At 38.8% G+C, this 22,569-nt stretch overlaps 1 protein-coding gene across 2 annotated transcripts in view; it reads right to left on the minus strand.

Moving 5' to 3' along the window:
• Positions 1-22,569, minus strand: part of COL24A1 (collagen type XXIV alpha 1 chain) — a 400,055-nt gene that overhangs the window by 197,486 nt on the left and 180,000 nt on the right. For both annotated transcript variants that reach the window (XM_075557916.1, XM_075557926.1), the window contains exons 23-24: positions 17,839-17,892; positions 15,645-15,689 (exon numbers count right to left, since the gene is read on the minus strand). In XM_075557916.1, coding sequence (XP_075414031.1) covers positions 15,645-15,689; positions 17,839-17,892 — 99 coding nt within the window. The remainder of the gene's footprint in view (positions 1-15,644; positions 15,690-17,838; positions 17,893-22,569) is intronic.

The following is a 22,569-nucleotide window of genomic DNA, read 5'->3' on the forward strand; positions in this document are numbered from 1 at the left end:
AGCAAGTAACCACATAGAGTGTTTGAAATAGTTAATTTTAGAAAGTCCACACATAGTTCGTTATTTTTGGTACTCACTTTCCTAAAGCCGCGACCCTCTAATACAGTTTCATGCTGTGGTGACCCCCCCAACTATAAAATTATTTTTATCGCTAGGTCATAACTGTAATTTTGCTACTGTTACAAATCAGGTGACTGCGGTGAAAGGGTCATTCAACCCCCAAAGGGGTCGCAACCCACAGGTTGAGTACCGCTGTTTTAGAGGGTCTTAACTGAATGCTACTCTGTTTGGGGGGGGGGGTCACAGTTCCTCCACTTTACAAGTTTGACCTTTGGATACGCACATTTCCTAAAAGATATAACCAAATGTTCTGTTCAGGATCCAACTAGGGATTTCAGCCCTTGGATCTAACATGGAATTATCACATAAAAGTTGGGAATAAAGCCTTGCTTAAGATCAGACAATGATCAAGAGAATAAGCCTGGAATGTGTATTCAGCAGTTGCTGCTGCTCACACCCCTGCGATGGCAGCTCAAGAACACAGCGGCACCTGGGACTGTACCCCTGACACTACATTTGCTGGGCAGTGTTCACATATTCCGTCAGCCCTCAAGTGAGTGTATTTATAATAAGCTAAAGGGCTTACGATAATGAGACCATTAGCAGAGGAATACCACCTACACCAGTTGAACCTCCTGTTTTATTAATTACAAAAAAGAAAGAAAGCTGGATGAGAAATAGGAGGAAATCTCCTGCTCTGACACTTGTATTGCAAGACATTTTATTTGAGACTAATGTAAGACTAACAAGCAGTTGGATTATTCATGGTAAATCTATGCTTATAACCACAGCACACTTATTTTTAACACATAAAGCCCTAATTCATGCTTTCATGACAAATTCTTTGGTATTGTGAGTTTTGTGGATTCTTTCTAAAGACATAAATAGAATTAGAAAATGTATCACCTGATATTCACGCCCCCCTCACTTTCACTAAGGAATTTCTCTCGACCCCGTGATAGAATCTCGGTACCTACGCATGAAGAACATATTTGCATGGTGTTGATGGGACTCAGTCTAAGGTTGAATTCCAGGACTGACCTGCAGTTCTGAATTAGTTTGAGTCTCACCTTCCTGATTTTAAAACACAAATGTTGTCTGGGATAAACCCCCTTGATGCTTCTCAACTCAATTTTTAGGACTTTAACCATAGTGAAAAAACACTCACTATTTATTGACTATTTAAAATATTTAAATTTTTTTTATTGAGTGTCCATATAACTCTTATCACAATCCATCCATCCATCCATCCATCCATCCGTCCATCCATCCATGGTGTCAAGCACATTTGTACATTTGTTGCCATCATCATTTTCAAAACATTTTCTTTCTACTTTAGTCCTTGGTATCAGCTCCTCAGTCTTTATCTCCTCCCTCCCCAATCCATGAGCCCTTGATAATTTATAAATTACTATTATTTTGTCATGTCTTACACCGTCCGATGTCTCCTTTAACTCACTTTTCTGTTGTCCATCCCCCAGGGAGGGGGTTATATGGAGATCCTTGTGATTGGATCCCCCTTTCTACCCCCACCTTCCCTCAACCCTCCCAGTATCCCCACTCTCACCACTGGTCCTGAGGGGTTCATCTGTCCAGGATTCCCTGTGTTTCCAGTTCCCATCTGTACCATTATACATCCTCTGGTCTAGCCAGATTTGTAAGGTAGAATTGGGAACATGACAGTGGTGGAGGGGAGTTTCGGGGGCAGGAAGCATTTAAGAACTAAAAGAAAGTTGTATGTTTCATCATTGCTACACTGCACCCTAACTGGCTCATCTCCTCCCCGTGACCCTTCCATAAGGGGATGTCCTGTTGCCTATAGATGGACTTTGGATCTCCACTCTGCACTCCCCCTCATTCACAATAACGTGATTTTTTGTTTTTCTCAGTGAGATGGCCACTTGTTTATCTTCAAGCCTTTACAACCCCAGATGCTATTTCTTTTGATAGTTAAGCACCATCAGCTTTCTTTACCACATTTGCTTATGCACCTGCTTTGTCTTCAGTGATCATGTCAGGAAGGTGAGCATCATGAAATGCCAGTTTAAGAGAGCAAAGTGTTCTTGCATTGATAGAGTACTTGAGCGGAGGCCCAATGTCCATCTGCTGCCTTACTAATAAACCTACAAATATATGCACATATATCTATGTCCCCATCATCGTATATAAATATATTTACATATATACATGCCTGTATTTAGACCTCATATAGCTCATTTCATTGATGTGTTTAATCCTATTAAGTTTTTACACTTGTGTGAGCTCTTTGACAGTAAAGGCTAGGCTTTGTTCATATCAATATTCATCTCATTGCCTTAACCTATGTTGGACACATAGTAAGTGCTAAGTAAACATTTGTGGAATAAATGCATAGTAAAAATTGGGAACTGAATTATATAAATACCTCAATAAGATTCTAGAACTTTGTACAATTTACTTATGCATAGACATGTGCTGATTACTCTTCTAGTTTAAGTTATAAAAAATATGGAAGGAGAGTGTTTCTTCACAAGACTGTCCCAACTCCAGACAAATTTCCACGGAGTTGAATTGAGTAGGAAGGATAAAAGGATGCAACCTTAGCACACAACCCCTCTGATTTTAAGTCTTGATAAATTCCAGAAAACATACATTTATCCAGTGAATCCAAGAATGGAAAGTGACTACTTTTCAGGTATCTGAGATACCAAATCTAGTTTAAAAGGCTTATTAGTTTTCACTCAAGATAGAATGAGATTTCCCAAGCAAACACCATGAGTGTAGCCTCCTAGGACCCTTTGTCCTGGAGTCCTGTAATCTATAGACACAATGTTTTATCCTTTAATGAGTGTGATTTAAAACTTCTACCAAGTGGTAGCTAATCACTGCCACAAATGCTAGAGATGCAAGTCAAAGTATGGGACAAATAGATACAATTTAAATGGAATATTTTCAGGACATGGGAAGGACACTTATAATATTGGGTGGTTTTAGATTTTAAGAGGAAGATGAATAAATCTGCTCTCAGCCTTCTTAAAGATAGTTTGAATGATTATTTGTTTTTCAGCCTTGGAATTGCCCTTCTGTTAAGTGTCAGTGAGCTTGGCTCATAACAACCTGATGTGGTAGAGAATTGTCCCATTCGGCAAAGGCTAGGATCCTTGCCAGAGCAGACTGCCAGGTCTCTTATCATAAGGAAACTAGGATGGCTTCAACCAACAAACTTTCACTTGCAGCCAACTGCTTAACACCACGCCACCAAAGGTGCCTACCAGCCAGTCTCCAACTCGACAGTCTAAATGCTGTAATACCGATCAGTACAGGCACTGCTCTCTGAAATGTAAAAGTCCTAATCCTGGCTTGCACTCTTTTGGGAATGCTTCATATTTTTAAAAGGAGAATCATTTTAAGAGTGTTCCACCTTTATCAGAAGTCCATAGAAACTCCTCCAAAACATTTCTCTCCTTCACAGGTTATTTTATAGAACTTGTCAGGCCTTGTCTCTGATACTTCGGAAGGTATGACATGCAAATGGTTAAGTAACTTAAATAAATCCAGTGTAAGCATTTATCCCACTGTGTGCCTACGTCTCGCACTGGCCATTAGATTACTTTTCAAGTAGATATCTTGAAAGTTTTAATTCATTTTTATTCATTTCACTATTCTTTTACCATTAAGATATTAATTACACTGTGAAATTGAGGGCAAGTCCTGTGACTAAAATGTTCAATATATAATTATCATTCCTTTAGGGTTCTGTTTCAGGATAGCACTAAGGCACGTACTATTTCAGGATGCCAACTCAGCTATTTCAAACCCTAACATAACCTCTCCTTACCACAATCATTTTTAGTGAACACATTTTCTTAATATATATATTTTTTTGATGGCTGACCATAACCGACCACTATTATATACTGTTACTTTTACTATAAATTTGTTATATTTTGAGACTCTATAATTCTGAGGAGAGAGATGTGATTATGTCTGTATTCCCACACTTTATAGCACAACCAAAGAGTGAAAATCAATTGTATTGAATAAGATATATGATATTAAGAATACAAAGAAGTCACATCAATCTCTATGGAGTTAAAACATTTTTTTAGTATTCCTTTAACAGTTGACCTATTTTTGACAAAATATCTACTTCTGACAAATTTTCATCTTTCAGGGTCTTCATTTTGGGGTTATGATTTGATTACTGTGTCTACTCCACTAGGCTGAGGGATCAAGCTGTTTGCAGAGCCTCTGTCTTTATCTACTTTGTCAGGCTGCTTCCAGGGCGTTTACTTTCCACCCTAACCTTAATTAGTTACTTTCTTTACTGTCACACTTAGCAGCCGGTTATGGAACAGTGGGGGGAGGGAAAGACTTTGGTGGTATGTACCACCAGGGCTACCTAGAGGAATGTAAACATGAGACTAGCTCAGAGGCATTTATAATCAAATAGGAGAGCCAAGAGGTAGGTACTAATAGCTAACACCAAAAGAAGAGAAGTGTGGAATACCACAAACTATTATCTTTAATCTTAGCAGGAAAGTTTACTTTTGGCTAAGAGACTTAGGGAAATTTTCTTTGAAGTTTGACCTCAAAAGACAGGTAATATCCATCTATACAAAAGGAAGGACTGGATATTTCAAATGGGAATTGAAATACATTCAGCCTCAAACAGAATGTATTTTTAAGCAAATCTTTATTGAACAGATGTTATAAGATAGCGACTGATATAGTCCTGGAATTTGAAAACCTTGACTCTATCTCCTTAATACCTTTCACTCAGAGGGAGCAAGACAAGGCAGCCTGCTTTCATAAGAGGGACACTCTCTCAAACCCACAGGGGCAGTTCTCCCCTGTCCTACAGGGCTGCTCTGCGTGGCAGTCGACTGGGTGCCTTGAATTTTGAGTTTTTTAAAACACTTTTTATAAGTCTCTCATTTGCCACTCCCCTGGTTAAAGTACTTGACTATCATCTCTCCTTCATTACGCTGCAGTCATTTCCTTACTGATCTCTCTTTATTTCCAATACCTCCGTGAACGGATCTATGGAATAAGAATAGATATTTATGCATTAGGGAACGTGGGAAGAAATTAAGGTTACTTGTAGGATCCAATAAGGTACATGCACCTACCTGCCCCTTGGCTCTCTCCAGCCCTGTTGAGCTGCTTACACCACTAATCTATAAACATTGCAGATACTTCCATGTCTCAGAATGCTTTGTCCTCATGCTGTTGCTCCCATGGAAAGGTTCTTGCTTATTCTGGCTACCATTTCACCAGAAACTGTCATCGCTAAAGATAAAGTTCTTTAGGAATACCAGAATCAAAAACTCACTGCTATCAAGTCAATTCCGACTCAGCATAATCGCGCATGACAGGGCAGAACTTCGTAGAAAGTCTCATCTTTCCCCTGCGGGGTGGCTGATGGGGGCAGTTCCATACGAAACCCACTACACCACCAGGGCTATAACAAATCGTCTTTCATTTCTTACATTAGTGCGAGTCAACATATAGAATATCACACACTATTACAGGGCATGTATCTCTGTGCCATGGAAGACAGTTTGCTAAAAGAGATACTTGCAAGTAAATAAATAGTATTTGCAGCAAAATATCCTTGTTGTTCAGTGTGACTCTGGGCAACCCAGGATGCTTGACACAACCCTGCCTGCCCCAGAGGATTTCACAGGCTGCCATCTTTTCAAAGCAGGAATCGATGGCCAGGTCTTTTCTCACACAGAGCCTATGGTGGGTTTCAACTACTGAACTTTTGGTTAGGTGATAGGTACCCTGCCACTGTGCCACCCAAGTTCCTTCGATAAAGTCCTGGAGGGCTTACATGAAGAAATGATAGTATGCCTGGGAAGGGAGCAGAAACGAATCCCTGGCTAAGCGGACAGTACGAGAGGGATCTTGACTGTTGAAGGCAGGCGGGGGAAGTGATAGTCCGTTTAGTTGGCAGTGACATCCTGAAACGAGCTTCCATGGGTGGGTTATGTTTAAAAAATAATGAGTGAATCATAAGCTAAATTTGGAATCGGAGGAAAGAGAAAGAGTAAAGGTAGGTAGGGTGCATTCCAGGGGGTCCTAAAGCTCCAAGTGAGTTACTCTTCTTCTCTGTCTTCCAGGCTTCCGCGGAGTCTTTCCCCATGTGATCTATTATGTTGTTCCCTTCCCATTTCTGCTTAGGTCTTTCCTGGTTCTGTGACTGCAATTTGATTTAATTTCCAATAATATAATTAGCATATTACTGAAACATAGATTCTGTTAAAAAGAGGTTTTTTTTTTGCCAAAATTAATCAGAAAGATGAACAGAGTATATCTCAGCAGCACCGTCTTTCCATCTGGAACTGAACTATTGAAAAGGTTACATTCTCATAAAAGCTTTCCTTGAGGAACAAAGCTGGCCGTATTTAAGGTTAAAATGAAATCCAGATTTCATTCAATCCTTTTTCCTTCAGGTAAACGGAGAGTGTTAAAGGTTCCATATATCTTGTTGGAAAAAATGGCCAGGGTACTCTCCATCAAGCTCTTTTTCCAAGTTGATGGAAAAAAGAGACATTTCATAAAGAGAAGACAGATTACCAATGCAAAACATCTAACTCGAATGGGAAATCCATCTAATATATTTCCTTTAGCGCTTTTTCCAAGCTACTGAAAGAAAAACTCAGGACTTCCTAAAACATGTACAATGTTTAGGAAAATGTTCCTAGTGAATATCTGTACATAAAGCACAGTTTTATTCTTGGGAAATCTTTCCTGGTTATATTCTTCTGTGTTTCTTAAGGAAAAAATGATAAATTCCAGTACAGTACTTTGGATACACATGTGGCCCACATATAAATGCAATGAATGCTGAAAACACAATCTGCTTGCTAGCTTGGCTCCATTTTCTGATTTAAAAAAGTAAAATTTGAAGAAATAATTATTTTAATGGTAGTAATAAAGTGCTTTCTATTGTTAATGAAACATGATTATGGTTAATGATAGAATACTAATGAAACAGAATTCCAGATGGCGGACCAATTTAATTAAAAAAACTGGTGCACCCCACTCACAAGGATATTGACAGAAGATATTCCTCCATGTGTATTTATATGTCTGGAAATATGTGCATGTGGTAGAGCAGACATAAACCCAAGGAGTCCTAGTAGTATAGTGGTTATGGGTTGGGCTGCAAATTTCAGCACAATTTCAGCAGTTCGAAATCACCAGTAGTGCCGCAGGAGAAAGATGAGGCTTTCTACGGTGGCTTCTACAGAGTTACAGACTCGGGAATTCATAGAGGCAGTGCCCCGTGTCCTAAAGGGGGACAGTATTGACTCGATGGCAATGTGGTTTCCTATACATAGATGAAGAGGCAGTTATTTGAATAGACCAAGGCACTATGGCATGATTTTAAACCAGGAAGGTTGTGTGCTAGAGTTTTATCCTGTGACCATACTTTCTCCATCTATATGCTGAGCAAATAATCGGAGAAACTGGACAATACGAGGAAAAACATGGCATGAGGGCTGCAGGAAGACGGATTGTGATGCCATTATTTGACATCGCTCGCTCCTCTTGCCATCCTCTTTGCAATGACACTGAATGACTAGTGGGGCCACACTGATGGGTTGTGTGGAACTAAGGGAGGGATTGGACTATTCGCCATCCTGCTAGCTTTAAAATGAGATCTCAGAAGCAGACATGGGAATTCTCACTATTAACAAGACAGAAAAGCCTGGAACAAACCACATGTTCTGGGCCCTGAGAGCCTTGTTTGCTGAACCTCTTCTCTCAGGAGAGATGGCTCTGCCATGAGAGGCCGGGGCAGTGGCTGAATTGAGTCAGAACAGGTGCAGACTGGTGGGAGAGGGATGAGCGCCTCTGGGCAGGGGCCTCTGTTGTGGAACCAGCTGCCTCCAGGTTCTTAATTGGGGGAACTAGGTTTTCCAAGAGAGCTGGAGCTGGGTGTTTGGGGCTGACCTTGAGGCATTTATCTGCAGCACTCAGAGTACTCTGTAACATTGCCCGAGGAGGTCTGGGGCAAGAGCCACGTGGCTGAAAAGCCAAGGTCCAAAGTGAGGCTTGACTTGTGGGTCTGGCTGAGAAAAGGTGCTCTTGACCAGAAGAACCGTATCCTGAGCATTTTAAATCCTGCATTATAAACTGTTAATTTCCCCGGTCAACCCTATAATCCTGATTATGGTCGATGAGTTATGTACAGCAATTATGTTAAGCCACTTGTTGTTGTTAGGTGCCACCGAGCCAGTTCTGACTCATCATGACATCTTGTTCTACAGAAAACACAATATTGCCCGGTCCTGTGTCATGTGCCAAATTGCTGCTGTTTGTGATAGTTTGGATTTGTTTCACCTGGGGTAGGCCCGGGCTCTCAGTAGCTTGGCATGAGCTCCCCATGGTGTGATTTAACACAGTGTCCTCAGCTCCACGATGGGGTCTAGTGCAGCAAAATCAACTCTGCGCAGCCAGCAGGGATGAGATCTCCAACCACCTGGATTAGGTCACAGCTTTAATGCACTTGGAAGAAAGACTCCTTAGGGGTGTGGCCTGCTCCTTGGAAAGCACACGCTATGGGGAATCTTGTCATCTACGCTGGATCTGGATCCTACACCTGGTGTGTTAACTTCCTGTCACGTGGCCTGCCCATCTCGGAAGCCATCAACGGATTGCGAACCGTGGATTCATACGACTTCGCGTGCACTAGCCTCAAGTTCTCCTGTTTGCACTTCCCTGCTTCCTGGTTTGTCAGCCTCTGAAGCTAAACAAGTTAGGAGAGGCCTTTCTCTTCCCACCTGATTCATGGCCCTGAACCAGCCTGGATTTACCTGTTTCTCCAACTGGGTGAGCCATTTCTTGATATCCACCTCTTTCTGTACACACACACACACACACACACACACACACACACACACACACACACAAGTATATGTGTTACTGTTTTCGTTTCTCTAAAGAACCCAGCCCAACATGTTCTTTGATTTCATTGTTGCATCAAGTGTCAATCAATTTAAATGATTCCATTTTCTTTGATATATCTTTTATTTCTTTCCTATTGAAAAACTATAGACAACATGTTTATAAAATAATATTTGTCCAACCTAACCTCATGTTTACTTACCTAATTGCGTATTTCCCAAGAAGGTCAAATTCAAATTCATAGGTATTTGGCTTAAAAGTTCAATATCTCTTTTTGAGGGACCCAAATTAATTGAAAACAAGTTGTCCTCTAGCCCCAAATCCACATACTTTTTGAGAACAAAAATATATTCACCTTCTTTCAGCACGCTCAAAAATCTTAAGTATTTCAGCATCATCTCTACATCTTATTTAAATATCCACTAAAAAAGTTCAAAATCTCATCATCTATGCCGCTTATCACAAGCACATGGTAGGGTCCATGCTGGGGGAAATTTTCCCATATGCAGGCCTGTGAAATCTAGAAAAATGCTACCTGAAATATTGGAAGACAAAAAAAGAAAAAAGAAGGTCACAGGAGACCCAGCAGAAGAAATCCCATTAAAGTTTAAGGATTGGAAAGAATTATCTGTGACTCAATCACCCTTTGCACTCACAGTAACCCCAGCAGCCCTGGAAACTGGGCATGCGGAGGCCTTTCTCAGCCGCTGGACCTGCAGGAGGCCGGAGGGCCTAGTGTCCTCTGAGCTTCTCTGGGCTGAGGCAGCTCTCACTCTGGATTTGAAAAAGCAAGAGCTTTGCCCTGGTCAAACCAAAAAGGGGGGACTCACACTTGAGGAACCGTGCCCTCTTTTCTCAGTGGATAATGTATTCTTTAGGATGCTGTCCCAATGCCCTGCGCAATGGGGGGCTTAAGACAATAGAAATTTATTCTCAGTCCTGGAGGTTAGACGTGCAAATTCAGGGTCAGCAGATTCATGATCTTGCTTAAGTCTCTAAGGAAAGAATATCCTTCTTTGTTTCCCATAGTTTCTATTAATTCCAGGGATTCTTGGCTTCTGGCAGAATTTCCATCTTTGACTCTGTCTTTATAATTCATCTTCCCTCAGTGTCTCTTCTCTTCTTAAAAGAATATCATTCATATTGGATTACATACTGCAGTATGATTTAATACCTATTGAACAAATGGCATCTGTAAAAATGATCCTATTTCTAAACAAGTTCACAATCATTGGTACTGGGCAGTCATATCTGTTCAACATATCATTTTGAGGGGGCACTAGTCAATCCATAAGAGGTCTCTTCTCTAATTTAAAGTAGTAACAACAGGATGATATATTGCCTAAAATCAATGAGAAATCTTCAGGTGATTGTTATGGAGAAGAAGTGTGGGATATGGAAGTTACACTTATCTCCTTTTGCAATCTTAGTTCTATCTGGACTTGGGAAAATTTCTACTTACTTGAAACTAAATGTTCTTTATATATGTAAAGGAATAATACTTGTTATTTCCAGGATCATTATGAGGATTGAATTATATACGTGGAACGCCTAACATGGGATGTTTTCATTAAGTAAGTAAGTAGCCCTCTCAAGATGTAATGTCACATAACTTTTTATTCTCTCAGAAAAATTGTCAAATCTCCTCCCTTGACTCCCATGCATGTGACTGTACTTACGCAGCTTAATGACAAGAGAGTACACACTGCGAGAGTACACACATTTCAAAGCACTGAAACGAGAGCTTCCTTACTGGGAATAGTTAGTGGAGTTTTACTTTTATTCTTCCTATATGGTTGAATGACAATATAAGCTTTTAAGACTTTCTCTTGTAAATATATTTCATTTCTTATGGCTCAGGCAGGCCCACCTAAAGCTAGCATTCTCTTAATGTAAGGGGAAAAATGAAACTGGTAAATAAAGTGAATTTGTATCAAGGTTGGTAATAACGTCATGGTAATTCTAGAAGAGAGTAGCAAACATAACTACTATATCAAATGCCTTTTGTGTTGAGCATTTCTAAAAAATTTTCAGCCCAATTTCTTTCCCATTTGCATTGTAAGCACATTAAGTCATGATTCAGTTCCCTTCTGAAACCAATAAAATCTGATAATAGTTTCATATTTAATTGCCAATTAGGCCTAGGAAATTATGACCTATAATTTCTTGCCTTTTCCACATCTTTCTAATCATTAATTTCTGAAGGTTTACTTCAAGGTTCTCCTGAAAGACAGGAAAATTTGAGAACTCTTGATGCTGAATACAGTCTCAGAACTGAAATTAGGTGGTTGGACATGTTGTTTAGGAGCCGTAGGAATTTTGACCCATTCTATAAATTCATTAAATTTCTGTTTCATTAAAATTCTGCTTCTTCATTTATAGAATGGCAATGAGACTCTTTTAAATTTTATTTTTATCATTTTATTGGGGCTCATACAGCTCTTATCACAATCCATATATACTTCCATTGTGTCAAGCACATTTGTACATATGTTGCCATCATCATTTTCAAAACATTTTTCTTTCTACTTTAACCCTTGGCATCAGCTCCTATTTTTTCCCTCTCTTATTACCTTATGAAGCTTTGATAATTTATAAATTATTATTATTTTTCATGTCTTACACTGACCAATGTCTCCCTTCACCCACTTTTCTGCTATCTAACCCCCTGGGAGGGGGTTATATGTAGATCATTGTGATCAGTTCCCCCTGTCTCCAACCCCTTTCCCCTTACCCATTTGGGATGGCTACTTTCAATATTGGTCCTGTGGGGTTTATCATTCCTGGATTCCTTGTGTTTCCAGCTTTTATCTGTATCCGTGTACATGCTCTGAGTTAGCCAGATTTGTGAGGTAGAATTGGGATCATGATAGTGGGAGGTGGGAGAAGCATTAAAGAACTAGAGGAAAGTTGTACGTTTCATTGGTACTATACTGCACCCAGACTGACTCATCTCTTCTTTGTGACCCTTTTGTAAGGGAATGTCCACTTGCCTACAAATGGGCTCTGGGTCTCCACTCTGCACCCCCTGCGCCCCCCCATTCACATTGATATGTTTTTTTCTAGGTCTTTGATTCTTGATACCTGATCCTATGGACACCTCATGATCACACAGGCCGGTGTGCTTCTTCCACGTGGATTTTGTTGCTTCTCAGCTAGATGGCCACTTGGAGAAACTTTAATTTACAAGGTTTATTAATAGCATTTCAAAATATAGATTATTTTAATTTTATTCCCTCTGGCCATTCCCTATTTGGTCTAGAATCAACCAATTGTGATCCTTCTTGGAATCAGCCATCAGAGGATCTGGTTCTAAAGCTTTTGTAGGTAGCACACTTGATATTGTTTCTTTTATCTTCTTTTTAAAACTAAATGCTAGCACACCAAGAGAAGATAGGAAACCAGGAAGGGCATAGTAGAAGGCTCATGAGATATTAGTAAATGGAAAATTTAGGAATAAATGAGACAACAGCTCAAGCCAAACCTCATCAAGCAGGCAGAAATATAACAAATGAAATTTGATTTGATCAAGGCCTTCTATAGAAAAATGATTCCAAATTTTATATCTGAAATAATACCAGTGAAGACTGTGGAGTCACCATTGATGATATTCCAAACAAACCCTGCTTCCTTTTATTAAAACATACACACATTTGCAGGGTCTTGAGCATCATCAAGAATAAGGAAAGCATAATAGAAGTCATTATTCCACTCATTGAGAAAGCTGTAGAGTCACCGGCTCTAAAATATGTAGTGCGGTGGTTTTCTCCAGCTTCAGAAGGACACAGAGAAATTGGAAAAGGTTCAGAGAAAAGAAGCCAACTTGGCTGGTGGGAGGAAGCCTAGAAATATTAAAATTCTTAGAAAGGAATGATAGATTATTAGAACTGAAATGTCCTTTAGACAAGTATACCTATTCCCTTTGTTTCCAGACTCTTCATGTTCCTGAAAATGGCTTATTTAATAATGGGCTGTCTAGGATCCTTCCTTTTGGTCACTCCTTACCCCCAGACTTCCACTCTCTCTCCTGTCCTTTCTCTGTCAGAGGACTGCTGGAGCACTTGGGCTGCCTATCCGTTTCTGCTTTTCACAACCATGTTCAACTCCCCGGCCCACTGCAGCCAGGTGGTGTCTGGATGCACACTGGATCGTATCGTTGGTTTTCTTATAATACCTTTATGGTTTTCCATGAACCTTAGGATCAAGTCCAGATTACTTAACATAGCCCTGGGTGATCAACTCCTGTCCCTGTCCCCAGTGTTGTCTCCCATGTTTTCCTTCTGCTCAACAAGGTCTGGTCACACTGGTTTTCTTTCAATTCCTCGGTGTTAAATGCTTTCCACTCAGGATCATCACAGGAAACAATTACCACCACCACTACCATTACCACAATAGGCTTATCACCGCCCGCCCCCCAGTCCACCTTTTTCTTTTTCCAATGGACCGGCACCGGGCTAAGGGCTTCATGGAGTTGTCCTTTGGAGAGTTTAAGTAATTGCTCTAAAGCAAGCTCAGTGGCGTTGGCGGTCCTTATGCGACACTGCATTTTCTGGAAGCTTCTTTTCCTCACTCTTTCCTGGTGAACTTACTCTTCATATCACATATGCCATTTCCTCAGAGAGCCCTCCCTCATGTCCTAAGTCTAAACGTGCTTCCTTTGTAGAGTGTATCACAGTTCATAAATACACATTTCCTGATGTGCTTATTTGCTCAGTGTCTGTCAAATCTCCAGTAGACAGGGTTTCATGTTGTAAGGGTCTAGAAGTTCAGTAGATTTTCCCAGTGCAATCTATGAAAGCCCAAGGAGTAATGATCGATGTCTTGAAATACAACCATATCCTCCCATATCTCTTGATGGTTTGTTGTTAGAAACAGAATTCTTGATTTGATTAGCTATGTTTATAAAATTTTACACATAACACATTAAAATAAAAGAAAAATCAAATTACCAGGAGCCAAAAATAAGCTAAGAATTTCATATTTTTAATTAATTCAATAGAGTCAGTATTATTTTTAAAAAAATGCTTTTATCCCTACCCTTCATGAGAAAGATACAATTTAAAAATTGGGAATGTCTTTTTGTTCAAAATAAATCTGATTGCCTTCTACTACAACTTGGCCAAGTGATTGTCCAACTAATATTGAAGCATCCCTACCATGATCTAATGCAGAGAGACTTAGATTTTGAGGTTAGAGCTATGACTTTTTAATTTCAGCTCAGCAATTGACTAGCTATATAACTTTGGTTTCCTCATTTTCAAATTGGAATGATGCAATGTAGTTTTTAAAATTGTTTAAGAATGAAATGAAACAATATAATATGAAACATTATTTAGCATAATAGCTAGCATATAGCAAACTATCAATAAATAATATTTTTCTCCCACTGACAGAAATCTACTGTCAATTCAATTTCCCTTTTGTGTAGCACTGGTGACTGGTTCTTAAATGGTGTGGAACAAGTGCAACACTACTAAGTAAGTAATGATGATATGTTTGATATAATAGAGTAAGTTGTTATTTTAGACAAGCATTTCTTTATGATTACTAACTTTGTCTGTTAACTCTAAAACTCAACTACTACCATCCAGTCAATTCTGACTTAGAATGACTTTATAGGACAGAGTAGAATCATTCATTCCCTAGTGTTTCCAAAGCTGTAAATCTTTATGGGAAGAGATAACCTCATTTTTCTCCTGTGTAATGGTTGGTAGGTTTGAAATGTTGGCCTATGGGTAGCAGCCCAATATGTTACCCACTACAACATATATTTCTTAAGTAATTTGTAAGAAATTATAGGATTTCATTTTTTCAATTAGCCTTAAAAATATGTTGCGATTATAATTTATGCAAATCTTTGAAATGTTCCACTGAAACTTCTATTCTCAGCAAAGGCGAGAACAAGAGTTCACTAGTGAATGACTTCGGAAGGGCTCCGGGGGCATGGTGATGGTCTTTCAAAATTAAATATGTCCTTTCTTGAGTTTTATTGATAACTCATTGCAAAAACAAAACAAAAAGACTACCAGAACTATTGTTATTGTACTAAAAAATGAAATCATTCAAACCTATAAAATGGTTTTATAGAAAATTTAATTTTTACTTAATTTATAAGAAAAGTCACAGGTGATTGAATTGATGCCATCACAGAACACCTGCTTTGCCACAATCCAGCATGCTGCAGGTAAACCTGCTTGCATTGTACTGATGACTTACCATTTTATGTGTTATGTGTTACGTGGATTCATTTATTGAAGAATGTTTTGGTACCTTTCTCCACTATAGAAAATAAAATTATTTCTAATGCCTGAATACAATACACCATAAAGATTCCTTCTTCCATAGTAACATAACTTTAAATGAATCAAACTTTTTTTGAGAAAAGAAATTATACTTTCCAGTTCTTTTTTTTTAAGCCCCCCTCCCCCAACTTTCCAGTTCTTATCTTGGTTTGTTCTCAACTATCAAATGTAAAGAGAAAGTAATCTTTAAAGTTTAAACCCTTAATAGCATAACTTTGTAAAAATAAAAAAGGCTAGAGTTTCTTCAACAGAAACACCCAATTTAAATGTGCAGTGTATAAAATTATTTTAAATTTATAAGCACAGATTTTGGCTTAGATGTTTTCTGAAATTTTTTTAAATGATTAAAAACATGAATATAGGTGTATAAAATAAGCTTACTGTTTCACCAATTTTTCCAATGTTTCCTTGATCTCCTACTTCTCCCTGTTAATAAAGAACATAAAAACCTGAACATATGATTATTTTTAAGCTAGACTAATAATAAAATCACTACCATTTTAATTTTTAATGCAGTTATAGAATCATGATTTCTATTCAGTAAATGCAAATTATTTAAACTCTCTTATCACATTTGAAGCATTAGAGATAATATACCATCAATGCCAAGCAGCACAAAATGTCCACCCAGGTGAGGATTAAAGGAGCTCACAGGAGCGGGCATCCAGTCAGCTGGAATAGTTCAAGGTGATTTCACGGAGAAGAAATACATGTTCATATCCACTAACTACAATCCTACAGTCCACACAGCTCTAGAAGCAGTTTGACTTCACTCATTTGGTGGTAAACTTGACCTAACCTGAGTTCATTTGATGGTGATATGTTATCTGATCTGAGTGAGTCTAATTGTTGTCTTGATTTAATTCGCTAACTCTGAACATTCACAACTCTGAAGAACAGGTGATGTTCACAGAGGCGATGAGAACAGGCCCGCTTGGGTGGTGGGAATGGTCTCAGCAAAGGGCTGGATTAATGAGAGGTAGAAGCCGAAGACCTGAGCACTTTGAGAAGTGAAAATACAGGAATGCAGGCTTCCGTTAAGGAAATCACAGGAGAATAAATCACCAATTACTTGATACAATTAGTCATTATATTGCAAGATAGACTAGTATGATGTTCAACTGCACTGAACAACATGGCAGCCACTAGCAATATATGTTTACTACATGTGTGAAACAGTCAGGTATGGATTGAGTCCAAGATCTTAAAAATGAGCTTTGTAAAACTGAACTCTAGCTTTAGAAAAATTAGCAGCGACACTATGGTTTTTTAAAAAAATTTTTCACTTAAATTTTAAATTTGTCCAAGACAATTCTTATAAGCAAGTTTCTTTTAGGTCTTAGTAGTGTATATTTGAAACCTTTATTGTTAAGTGTTAGCAAAGACAAAGCATTATTTTCTCTATGTTGCCATTACAAAAAAAACACTAAAAACTTGGAAATAAAGCCAAAAATAGTTGATGACATGTTTTTCAAATCTCTTAAAGGGATGAAGACTAAGCAATGTACTTAAAGTCACTAATTACTACTGATTAAAGGACCCAAACTTAGTGAAGTTATATTAAGTTGTGGAGTATAAACCCCGAAGTCATGGTTTGTGGTCCTATATCAACCCACAAATATTACTGTAACTTTTAATTATTCATTTATCCATATGATTACAAATAGTAATGTATATAGAAAGATAGGCATAGTTATAGAGATACAGCTTCTCACATTCCCCTTGAACTATGTGTAACCTCTTACTGGTCCTTTATTAATTAATGAATTAAATAAAATTTTTTAAAAATCATTTTATTGGGGGCTATTACAATTCTTATCACAATCCATATATACACCCATTGTGTCAAGCACATTTGTACATTTGTTGCCATCATTACTCTAAAAATATTTTCTTTTTACCTGATCCTTTGATATCAGCTCCTCATTTTCCCCCTCCCTCTGCATTTTCCCCCTTCCCTCCTCATTCCCCTCTCCCTCATGAACCCTTGATAATTTATAAATTATTATTTTGTCATATCTTGCCCTGTCCGACGTCTCCCTTCACCCACTTTACTGTTGTCCATCCCCCAGGGAGAAGGTTATATGTAGATTCTTATAATTGGTTCTCCCTTTCTACCCCACCTTCCCTCTACTCTCCCTCCAGATATCGCCATTCTCACCACTGATCCTGAAGGGATCATCTGTCCTGGATTCCCTGTGTTTCCAGTTCCTATCTGTACCAATGTACATCCTCTGGTCTAGCCAGATTTGTAAGGTAGACTTGGGATAGTGATGGTGGGTGGGGTGTCACGGAGTGGGGAAGCATTTAATAACTAGAGGAAAGTTGTATGTTTCATCGTTGCTACCCTGCACCCTGACTGGCTCGTTTCCTCTCCATGACCCTTCTGTAAGGGGTGTCCAGTTGCCTACAGATGGGCTTTGGGTCTCCAGTCTGCACTCCCCCTCATTTACAATGATATGATTTTTGTTCTTTGATGCCGTATAATAATACAATTTCATACTTCTGTGAAAGCCATACTTTTCTTTTTTTGAAAATTTTATTTCAATACTTATAATCAAGTCTCTTCGTTTACCTTTAAGCCTTCTGGCCCTTGATCACCTGCATAACCTTTTCGGCCTGGTTTTCCCTAGAGACAGGAAGGAAAAAATGGGTGGAGGTGTACAGTCATTTCCATTTTTAATGTTTCCTAAGGTATATGTAATTTAAATTGTTCTAATAAGATGGAATTCTTTAAAAATTTTGATAATATATCTTATCATACTCAATAGCTACATGTTGGGCTAACCTCAAGGTAAGAAGTTTGAATCCACCAGCTGCTCTGTGAGAGGGAGGCGTGGCTTTCTAAGCCTGTAAAGAGTTACAGGTGCAATTCTACTCTGTCCTTGGGCCTCTGTGAGTTAGCACTGACTCCACGGCAGTGATCTAGTCACTTGGTGTAGGTGCCCCACAGAGCTCGAGGGTCAGAGATCTAGGAACGCACTAGATAGACTGCCAGGAATACCTGCCAGCATAGAGCTTATATTCCAGTGAGGGTGACACACAAATTACCTTTTAATAGTTTTATTGGCACTTCACCCACATATCATATAATCCAATACTTTAATCATATCAAGAAGACTAGTACAATCATTACCACAATTAATTTTAGAACATTTCCTTCTTCTTATACTCATTGTTATTCATGTAATCATTGTTTTTAATTGTGTCAAACATGTATACAACAAAACGTTTTTCAATTCAACAACTTCTACATGCCATTGATTATGCTCTTTGTGTTGTACAACCATTATTGATATCCTTTTCCAAATTATTCCACCACCATTAACGTAAACTCAAAGTGCCTTAAGCAAGATCTCTTCCCCTTTCACCCATGGTAACCACTGCTTAAGTTTGGTTTCTTTTTTGTTTTTTAGTAGTTTTCTTACACAATTTAAAAAAAGTAAAATATATTCATGCAAAGGACAAAATAGTAAGCAGGCAAGACAGATATAAACAGTTGTGGGAATTTTGTTTTCAAATGTTTGGTAGGCTTGACACCTTCACTGAGGAAGGTGGTGTTGAATATTTAAAGGGACAAGTTACATGGTATCTGAGGGACGGACATTCTACTCAGAAGCAAACATCTATGCAAATGTGCTAAGGTGAGAATAGGTCTGGTGTTGGGGGGGCTTTTGGGTAAGCAGGAAACTGCTCACCCCAAGGTTCAAATCTACCAGTGGGAGACAGTTGAAACTCTCTGCTCCACTAACATTTACAGAGTTGGAAACTCTAGACACGGTTGCTATGAACTGGAATCAGCTTGGTGGCACAGGACATGGTTTTGGTTTACATATGCATTGGGCTGCTTCTGCAAGGTCTGGGATTCCAACCCTCTCTCACTCTGTATGAGAACGATGAAACTGTCGGCTCCCATAAAGGTTTACAGTCTCAGACCCTTATGGAGGGTAGCTAAGGCTCAAAATCTACTAGATGGCCCTCAAATACCAAACTAGATCCACTGCTATCAAGCTAATTTGGATCCTATATGACAGAGTAGAACTGGCCTTGTGGGTTTCTGAGACTGTCCATTTTTACAGGAGTAGAAAATCTCATCTTGAATGAACAGTGGGCAGTTTCGTACTGCTCACCTTGTGGTTACCAGCCCACAGCATACCCCACTCGGCCACCAGGGCTCCAGTGGAGAGTTTGGTTTTGCTTTTACATAAGGATCCAACTTGCTGAGTAGAATGAGAACGATGAAGGGTTCAAAGGAGATGAGCCCAGAAAGGAAACAGGAGGCGGGGAACAGATCACGGCGGGTCTGGCAGGCTACTGTACAGACTTTGCTTTATACTCTGCACGACACCGAAAGCCTTAGTCAAGCTTTGGGAAGAGAATTAACATGATTTATGTGTTTATAGAATCATGTTAGTGCAAGAGAAGAAGCTGATGGTCTACTGAAACTATCCAAGTAAGCTGTGGCGTGGATCCTGGTGGAAAGCAGAGGCTGTTGTGAGAAACAGTAGGATTCTTGGCAAGGGTTACAGGCACAGCCTCCAAGATGTCTTACAGGTCCTGTGGAATGTGGGAGAAGGATGGCAGGGAAGAGTGGACTCATACACTCAAACTTTTCTTTTCTTTCTTTTTGTGAGTAGTTACACTAATGAAATAGGGAAGACTGTTGTAGCAACGGTTTGGGAACAAAAATTAGAATATAATTTTGACATTTAAATTTTATATACTGTTAGACATCTAAATGGAGAGATCTTGAACAAGTTATACAGTTTAGAGTTCAACAGAGGGAAAGTTATGAAGATATGATTTGGGGAATAATCAGCAATTTGGTGGAAGTTAGTGAGCCCTGGTGGCCCACTGGTTAAATCCTGGGTTGCTAGCCCAAACATCGCGAACTCAAACTTAGGACCAGCCCTGGAGGAGCAAGATGCGTCTGCCTACACCAATGGAGATGGACATATTTGGACACCTTGTGGGCCACTTCGCCCCTCTCCCACCGAATTTCAATGTCAGAAGCTCTTCCACAGCAGTGAGTTTTTGTGTTGGTTGATAATATTCAAAATTCCAAGATGAGGTGAGCTCTTTTACCAGACTGCAAGTACAAATAGAAAGGAGATGTCTAAGGTCAAATCTTAAAGCATGACAAACTTTGGAATTTAAAAAATGGAATAAAATATGTAAAATTTCTGCCAGAGAGTACAACTATGCAAAAGAGTAAAGTGTTGTGTGTTTTTGGTGGGAAAAAAAGATCAGCTATCAAATTCTGAAGGTTATGTATTGAGTCATATGGGAATTGTGAGGATGGAGAAATTGGATTCGACAATATAGAAGTCACTAATGAACTTTCTAAGATAATTTCTACTGGTGGGGACAAAAGTGGTTTCCGAAGAACATGTATACATAGCACTTTTAGGGAGTTCCACTGAGAAGAAAAGAAGAAAAAATGAACAGCTAGAGGGGACACCGGAGTAAAGACAAGTTTTGTTTTTATGTTGAGAGAAATAATTGAATATTTCTATGCCAATAGGAAAAAATGATGTGAGGAAAAGAGTGTGGAGAACTACTGGACCAATGTTCTAAGGAGGCAAGAAGCTAAAAACTCTCATGAACAAGTAAAAGGTTGAACCTTAGCTAGAGAGATGGCCTATTCACCCACAATAACAGAAAGAACACAATACATACACAAAGACACAGATATAAGTGAGAGTTGCTGATTACTTTAATAGTCTCAGGGAAATTTCCATTGGTCAAGTATTAAGAATTAAGATGAGAGAGAAACGATGGAATTTGAGGAGAAAGACAGTATGAGCAATACTGTAGTCGAGTTAGAGTGAAAGGTTATGGACATGAAGGTCAGCATATAGGCAAAGGGATGACTGTGTTTTAAGCAGGATGAGGAGAAATGTGAGGTGATGAGGGAGTAAAGGAACAGTGAAGGCAACAAGACTGAAACCCCTGATGGGGAGATGTTATAAGATTTCATACATCATAACGACAGGAGGTGGGGGTTGAACAGTGAAACACTGAAAATTGAAAAGTAAGGTGAAGTTTCTCCTACTGGTAACAACAAGGTCAAGAGAGGACCCAAGAATGAGTGGCTGAACCGAGTAAAAGAAGAACTACTAGAGATGAGAAAGCCCATATCCAAAATACTGGATGCCCGATCTCTGTAGCCTCTAACAATTAAGTCTCGTATACAAGGTTTGATCAGGGAAAGTCCATGTCAACCAGGGTATGTGACTAATTCAAATCAATGAGTGTTTTTGTTTTTTTTATAGAAGGGGGAGAAACTAGGTAATAGAGAACTGATTTATAATATTTACTAGATATTACAGATTTAGACTTTATGGTCATTGTCATTTACAAATATGGTCACATTTTCTCTTCCTACAGCAGAACAAAACCCACCCTGGACTCTCATTTTCTCTTCACCACATGTTAGAGATTTAGCAAATTAAAATTACAGTTAAGATTTCTAACCAAAAAATTTTCTACTTTTTTTTGGCCTCTTCCTTGTTTAAAATCGTTTAATGGCTTCCTACCAATGTGGAGCAAAGAACTGGAAATTATTCCAATACTTTTAAATGTCAATTGTCCTCTAATCAATTTAAGATATAGGGAAATGAAACTACTTAAGAGTTTAAATGATTAGATTTGTCTGTGATACAAACATTTTCAGAAAAAAACCTAAGTATCCACTTTTTATTCACAATAGTTAGAAAGAAGTTTGGGGAGAAGATATTCTTCATTTAAAAAGCATTTGGCACCCCTTTCAGCCCTGAGGTACACGGCGGTAATAGTAAATTGTTAAATATCATATCTACTTTATGGAAGAAGTCTCGCTGGTATCAGAACATTCACAGAAGCCAGCAATTCAGACCATGAGAAGTGTCATCAACTTCTGGTCCTGTTTAAATTCTGCCATATGGGGTTCATCTTGGGCATGGTATATTCATGCACCTAATGCCAGAGTCTTATTTTTATACTTGAAAATGGGACAATAAATGCAGAGTTAGTGTAAGAATTAGAGATGATTCATGAGACATTTTTAGCCAACTATTTTCCTCAGGATGCTCTTCCACCAATAGTAGCAACAATATAATAAGTCCTAAGAATGAGTGGGAAAGAGGGGATCATGTTTTTTTTTTTTGGGGGGGGAGGAGGAAGATGGGGCTTGGGAAGTACATTTAAAATAAGATGAAATTTATCAGGTTCAAGTAAGGTTTTCTGTGAAATAACTGACCTTACAAAAATAAAATAAAACTCAGCTTTTTCACCCAATGAGATAGTCATTTATATCTGAAAATGC

Source organism: Tenrec ecaudatus, chromosome 1 (genome assembly GCF_050624435.1).
Source record: "Tenrec ecaudatus isolate mTenEca1 chromosome 1, mTenEca1.hap1, whole genome shotgun sequence".
Lineage (NCBI taxonomy): Eukaryota > Metazoa > Chordata > Mammalia > Afrosoricida > Tenrecidae > Tenrec > Tenrec ecaudatus.